Source organism: Drosophila nasuta, chromosome 2R (genome assembly GCF_023558535.2).
Source record: "Drosophila nasuta strain 15112-1781.00 chromosome 2R, ASM2355853v1, whole genome shotgun sequence".
Classification (NCBI taxonomy): Eukaryota; Metazoa; Arthropoda; class Insecta; order Diptera; family Drosophilidae; genus Drosophila; species Drosophila nasuta.
In genome coordinates, this window is record NC_083456.1 from 15,157,039 (window position 1) to 15,164,479 (window position 7,441).

At 41.6% G+C, this 7,441-nt stretch overlaps 1 protein-coding gene across 1 annotated transcript in view; it reads right to left on the minus strand.

Moving 5' to 3' along the window:
• Positions 1-729: 729 nt before the first annotated feature.
• Positions 730-7,441, minus strand: part of LOC132784237 (uncharacterized) — a 50,215-nt gene continuing 43,503 nt past the window's right edge. The window contains 8 exon segments of the mRNA XM_060789714.1: positions 730-1,657; positions 1,714-2,840; positions 2,902-4,119; positions 4,177-4,528; positions 4,530-4,764; positions 4,831-5,520; positions 5,584-5,717; positions 5,774-5,977. Coding sequence (XP_060645697.1) covers positions 932-1,657; positions 1,714-2,840; positions 2,902-4,119; positions 4,177-4,528; positions 4,530-4,764; positions 4,831-5,520; positions 5,584-5,717; positions 5,774-5,977 — 4,686 coding nt within the window. The 3' untranslated portion in view covers positions 730-931.

Here is a 7,441-nt window from a genome sequence, read left to right on the forward strand (position 1 = left end):
GTCAACTCTTATATATTAGAGGACAACATAAATCTAGTTAATTTAAGTTAGCTGCAATTGGTTTAAATATAATTATTATATTCAAATTACTATCTTTGAGTTTTCGAAACTTGAGCACATTCTAAACCACCAAGCAAATACACACACACACACACCCACACACATATATACGTAACGATAACAATAACAGTAACAACAACAAGATGAAGAAATATTGTGAATTGTTATACTGTCAATTTGTATTTTGCAATCAAGGAGACAAAACACTCTGCCAGCGATCGAACGTACACGAACACAACTGTCATATTGAATTAACATAAAGCTAAAACTAAACGTAAAACATAAAAAGTAAACCATTTCGATGTATGTAGTATATATATATTTGATTTGTAGTAGTTGCAACTTCTCTAGGCTATTTTCAATAATTGTTTTCGATGGTTTCGATTAAGAAGCGATTAGTTAAAATTTCTAGTTTTTAAGCAAACACAACACAGCATAAGCATGAGAATTAAATTAAATAATTCATTATATTATAATATGGAAAACAAAAACAAAACAAAAAACCAAAAAAAATACAAAACCACTTTCAAATATTTACAACTTACATACAAATTTCAACGAGAATTAATGAAACAACAAACAAAATAAAACAAAACCCATTTTGTGGAAGAAATAAATGCAATTTATGGATAATTACCAGATCTTTTATTATAAGTTTTGACATAAACAGAAAAAAACTGAAATATCGTAGCTAATATTGAAAAGGAAACGGAATGTTGTGTATTATTTTCAAATTCTGAATTTAAATTGAGTTAATACGAGAACTTAAAATTGGAATACATATTCGAGTATGTAAAAAAATAAAAATTAAATTATTTGAAATTCATTTGAATACTTCAAGCTTCAACGAAGTAAACGTGATAATGTAGAACTAGTTCAATAAGAACATTTCACTGTCAATTAATGGCTTATAGAGTAAATTTGATGTGTGCTCATTCTCAAAGATATCGACCTCGAGCAGATGAAATTCTTTCCTGAAGGAGGCAATCATCGATTCTTCGCTAGAGTCATCATTGTTGTTATCGTGGTAATTAGGTGGGTAGTGGACCCGAGCAAAGACCTCGGGATATTGGCAGAGACAAGTTTGAAGTGAATGGCGCACGGCGGTCTCGTTGAAATTCGTATTCATTCGGATGCCGTGCAAATTTACGCGGAAGGTGCGACGCGGAAACATAAATAGCTCTTTTGGGATAGATTTGAGATCAGTGAATGGTACCATTTCGGTGTCATGGAAATCAATATAAAAAACTGTTGCCTGCTGCGAGGATTGATGTAGTTCTTTGATAATGGCACGATACCATTGATTGTCTTGAGTATAGCGTGCTAGGCATACTGCATCCAAAACCACAGGATACAGTCGTTTGGCTCTCTTGATTAATGCGCTTGTCTCCTGGGTCAGCCCAATGTCGTGCTTCGTAAACTCTGATAACTTGGGGGATATCTGTAACTCTGTAGCTGATAGTACCTTATCGATGCTACATTTAAACTGCATGACGCCTCGTGGCAGATTGGGTGCCTTCAAGCAGCCGACATCAGTGCGATAAGAACGTTCTGTAGAAGTGTCCATTGGTGAGAAATGGGAGGTATCCAGTCGATCCTGTCACACATGAGATTAAATGTGGTAAATGTGTCCGAATATAACTTAATACATACCTTGTTACGCAACTGAATGCGACGTCGAACCTGATCTATGGCTGATCTATGTGATGATGACGAATAACTGGCTGGATCTGGCTCAGGACTCGTAGAGATAGGGAGAACTTTCTTTTTGATAAGCGGAATGCCGTCATCATTGTTCATAGTATAGTCATCTGTGAAACCATTGACGGACTTTTGTTCGCAATTAATGCTCATTTGCAATTGCTGTAACGCTTCTTCTTTGCAATCGAAATCCTCATCGCATTCAAAATGTTGCATCTGTTGGTTTTGCATTGTGTATTTCTTCTTCGCTGGAGGCGGTTGTACGGTCGTATTGTTGTTCACTTCACCCAATTGTTGTAGCTCATCGAACATTTTGAAACTCTCCAGCATTTTGGGACGAGTCAGTGCAACTTCTTGCTTATCATGTGATGTTTTACGCAAGACCCAGCCATTCGATACCATCATGGTGACCACATCTTCGTTGTCCACCTTGACTTGACACAGTGGCAATCCATTTGGCGCTTTAGATTCCATAACGCGAATACTGCACAATTTCATAACCACAGCATTGTGCAGAACATCCATTGTATTTAGATCATACTTATGCTCTTTGGGTCGCATACCATCGAGGGCAATGCGAAAGCACATAGCATTCAAATGCGGAAACGGTGCAAAGGGAATCATATCTGCAGGCAGCGTTTTCTCCACATTCCCATAGTCCACATAGTAAACACGATACTCGCCCTTTGAGCTCATCTTGCTCTGCACAATGCCGCGATAGAAATTCTGGTCCAAATGATACCTGACTACCACCGGTTGTCCCACCACATAAGTGCCTGGCACTTGGTTCTGGAACTCAAGACTGAAGTGTATCGCTAGCAACTCGCACATATGCTTATTAAATGGCTTATCAGTACTCAGACTCAGATAGATCTCACATTGGTAATTGACGTACGTGGGCAGCGCCGTAAAGATACTTTTCTTGCAATCACGCGGTGTTCGCCATGCCAAGGGCGCCTCATTGCAACCTGTGGTGGGTGTCTTATCATTGAAATTTTCCAACAGTTGAAGTGGAGGCATTTCATCACTGTAGTCGAATGATTGATCCGGAAGTGGTCCAAACATTACAGGTGTCATAGCTATAGAGAAATAGATGAGATGATAAATTAAATAAATAATGTCAAATCAAGGACATTTTACCATTTAGTCTGTCCACGTTTTTTAGGTCCACCAAGACCTCGTCATCGTCAATGTTATTTGTATCCAGCATTGTTATTGTGTTTAGTGAAGCTGAGTGTTCTGGCAGATCGAATTGTTTGTTGCCATCCTTAACGGCCCATCCGTTTTTCATCAGTTCTTCATTAATGCTAACGAATGTAGTGCGCTCTGGAGAAAAGGGACCAGAGATCTCGGTGAATGAACCCCATAAATTGACATTCGCACAGTCGCCATCACGGCCATGGCCAGTCACATACAGCCATTTATATGCGTCCAACTGGGCCTTAAAGAATTGAATCGCCTTTGGTGACCAAGCCCCATCCTTTGCACAAAGGCCGTACAGCTGGCAACGCAATGCGCCGTTTGCGATAAGCGCCATAGCATCATCAATTGGCAATAAGCTGGAGGCAGGTACCATTTCGACCAATTCGCCAATATCGCATAGTTGCACATTGTATTTATCCTCGACATCGGTTTCATCGGCCACGCTGATAATTTTACCACGATGCCAGAATACATTCATGTCCGCCTTGGCCTTAACCCAGATGTAACACATGTTGCCTGGCTCCCAGTCAGTTTGAAGCGGGTACCCTTCCGTCTCATTCATGGCAACGGCTGCATTCTGTACGGACTTTTTCAACTCGGCTAAGCCGATCATAAATTGCTTCAAGGTGACGTAGAATTCACTGGGACTTACAACGTGCAGAACCTCAATTTCGCTACGTTGAATTGTTGGTGCCAGCTTGTCATCAGGCTTAGGTTGCTCCATATCTTTAAGCTGTTTCTTGGTCAACTCTATTAATTTGCGTGTATCCGCATCGAGAGGCGCTTTATTGACAACCGTCAGTTCTCTAACCTTACTACTGTCGCCATTAGACAAACAATGCCCTTGTGCCACCAGCAATGCAGCCACATTCGTGTTGTCGCGGCCAGAGCATGTGAAGTGTAACGCAACATGAGCTACATTGTCGCGCACAGAGATCACTTCCATAATCAGCTTAGGATTGGAAGTCAGCTGTTTAAATGCGTCGATTCCTGCCTTTGTCCAAGCATAACTATGTTTCTGTAGTGGTTCGACATCGGCCAGGCAACATTTGATGGCAAACTCAGGATGCCAGAGCTCTTTCGGCAGCATAAGCAGCATGTCCCAGTATAGCTTCTGCTTTACACCGCTGTCAACAAAACGAACCACGACATAACCTGCAATGCACATATTATGTTAGATAATACTTGATTGCGAAGCAAGTCTTTACTCACCATCCGGCAGCATTTCCTCGATGCGAGCACGATGCCATTGACCTTCCCACTGCAGCACGCAAGCCATATGCAATCTACCCATATAGATGGGCTCCAGATTGGACAAACTCATGTCATTCATGACATGCTGAAGCTCGGTTTGTTTGGCTTCGTATTTTTCTCCATCATTGTGCCACATAACATGAAAGTCCTGGGGATGTTGCACATGGAGTACCTGCACCATCACCATGTTTCCAACATGAGGTTCATTTTCTTCCAATTTCTGTGATGCTTGTGCGACCTGCTGCTGTGGATTGGGCAGCTGAGCGTGCGTGTAACCACTCTTTGAATGTGCCAGGCCTGTGTATAAAAAAAGCTTCGCGTACCGAAATGTATGAATTGCAATTGGTGGTAGTCAGATGCACTTCGTAGAATTTTGGCCCTATCGATCGCAGGACTGTCACAAAAGCTTCCTTTTGCACCACCTGCCTAAGAAAGGCACCTGCCTTTGGATCCCACTCAGAGTTGCCGGTGCTGGGCATCAGCTGCTTCAAGCTGCAGTGCACGGATGCATGCGGCAAGTCGACTAGACTATCGGGAACCTCATAAAAAACTGCAAAGTCCGTCAATTTAAATGAGTTTATGAATTTATTTAAATAATTGCCATTTACTTACGCGTTGCTCTGTACAGTTTCATATACCCCGACATCGGGTAAGAAGACTTTATACGTGTTCGGTTTTGCTAACTTTGAGAAAACCAAAGCGCGTTGCCAGCGATCGATTTCATTTTGTTTGATACGCACAACATACTGTTCACCAACATTAATCATTTCTGGCGTAAGACAATCAGACAATTCCGTCATAAATCTCTTTAGCTGCTCACGAATGCGCTGCGTTGTCTGAGGGCATTGGACATAGAAATCTTGCGGAGTCTTAGCAGAGACCACTAGGACGCGTGCACCTGTTTTAAACCAATTGCCCACTTGGCTAGTCAGGGTATTGGATGTCTGGTTACAGTTGGAGTTGCTGATATCCAGCTCCGAGAATGAGTTTAACATCTCGCTGTGCTGTGTGTCCATCTCAAAAGAGTTATTGCTGTAGGAGCTGGTGATGTGGTTCTTCAGCTGAAGTTGATGTCTGTCCGAAGGAAGTGCAACGGCAAGCGGTCCGTACTCCTGTGTTGGGATATTGGTGCTGGGACAGGTGGTGGCGCTTGCTTGCGATTGGTTACCATAGCTAATGTCCGAAATGGTACTGCTGTCGTTATATTCGTTGGAAAATTTTACCTTAATTTGTGGATTGTTAAATTTGGTGCTGAAATGCCGGTTTATAATATCGGATAGTTTTTCGACGGTGTTGCTGATACTGATAGGGGAAAACATTAGTTAATCTATAAATGAATGGCTTAATATTTTAAGCTGTACTTACAAAAATGGATTGCCAGCGAGTTTACTGACTTTGACACTTGTTGGAATCTTCTCCAAGTGCTCGTGAATTAAACAGATGACGTCCTTCAAAAAAATGTTATCCGTCACTTCGGGCTTCAGGCATTTGCGTAGTTTCTGTCAGTCACACGAGAAAGTTATAGAAAAAAGAAGCCCTACTACTTAATACTCACCATTAAAACTAGCTCGTAGCCATTCAGTTGGCTCATTGCCTCATTGAGTTGCATCTGCGGCGACAAACTGGACTCGCGCAGCATCTCGATCGCCTTCAGTTCGGCATTCTGCAGCTGGCCGTGCAGCAAACGGAAATGCTTCGAGATCCCGGCCAGGGTTTCCTCGGCATAATCGCTGAATTGCTTCTTGGTGTTCTTCAGCACCTGCATGCAAGTAAGCAAATAAGACATTGGACATGAATGTGGGCCATTAAAAAAGACATTCTAATGATGCGATCTCGCATCCAATCCAATGCGACTTTGTGGTGGTGAATGGTAAGCGGTATTTGAAGTTGCCACTTTTAATTGTGCATTTCTCAATGTGCTTCTTCTCGCAATGATCATTATCAGCAATGCCGACTTGGAGGAGACAGACTCTTGGCTTTTGCTTGTTAGTGTGTGTTGCTTTTATTATTGCTAGCTATTGTGGCTGGTGGTGTGTGCTTGCTTGCTTGCTTTTGAAAGTGATTGTAAAAACCGCCAAATAACATACAAATTTAAAAATGCTGGCGTCGCGCCGCTTCGTCGCTTTTTGGGAGCTTATGACAGCTGATTTGTAGCAGATGACAGGCAAGTTCGCGCCAATCGCTCGGTTCTACCATAAATGGCAGCCAGAGTTGAGATTCGAGATCGCCATCGTCAGATCGATGGTGATCGTTGTGTGTAAATGAAACCCATGTAGGAGCGTCAAATCTTGGCACATCATTAAAACAAAACCAGGCTTGTTGTTTATGATGTTGGCCCCAGAGGTTAGGGCAGGGCAGTGCCAATTGAATTGGTAGTATGTGCTTTACAAGCATTTCGAGTGATCTCTCTTCCCTCTGAAGTCAAGCCACTCTTGACCTTGTCTTGGGCATATCTCAGCGCAAATTGATGTCTCTTCTATTGTGTGTTGGCGTGTCTTGTGCGTTCAATTTAATTGGTGCTGGTGGTGGAGACTGAGTGTTCGTTTCGTTTTCAGCCGAGTTACGCTGCCAATTAGTTTTAATGGTCAAAATCAAATCGCCACACAGACTTGCTACGCAAGTCAAGCGATCAATCAACTGGCCAGAACATTTTTATGCGTACACAACAGCTGAGCTGATCCCAGTCTTGTTTATTACTGAAGACTAGAAGTGCGCAACACTTGAAGTTAAAGTGTTTTTTAAGTACTTAATGAGAGGGGAAGCAATTATTAAAATTGTCTATTACAATATGCGAATTTGGAACACACTCAAATATTTCATTCTTCTTTTGAAATTTATCAAAAATATTTAAACTTCCTTTAGTGAATATCAATTGCAGTTTTGTTGCAACAGTTCGTATACTTGATATCAAGTATGTTAGCGAGCAATAAACACGCCTTTTCTTACTTGGTGCAGGTAATAGGCTCTTGAACTGCAATCATTCTGCCTATAATTTGCTCATACTTGAAATTGAACAACAACATTTAGCACACATTAAAACAATTAGCGGGGCAATTGCAGTTTGAAAAACAGAAGGAAAAAAACAACAATGATTGCGCGCAGTCAAAAATGAATTTTTGTTTAATAATGTTTACAGCGAACGTCCGTCAGTCCGTCTCTTGGTCTGTGAGTCAGTCAGCCATGGAGTTTAGACACTTCATTTTGGCCAGTTTATCAATTACGG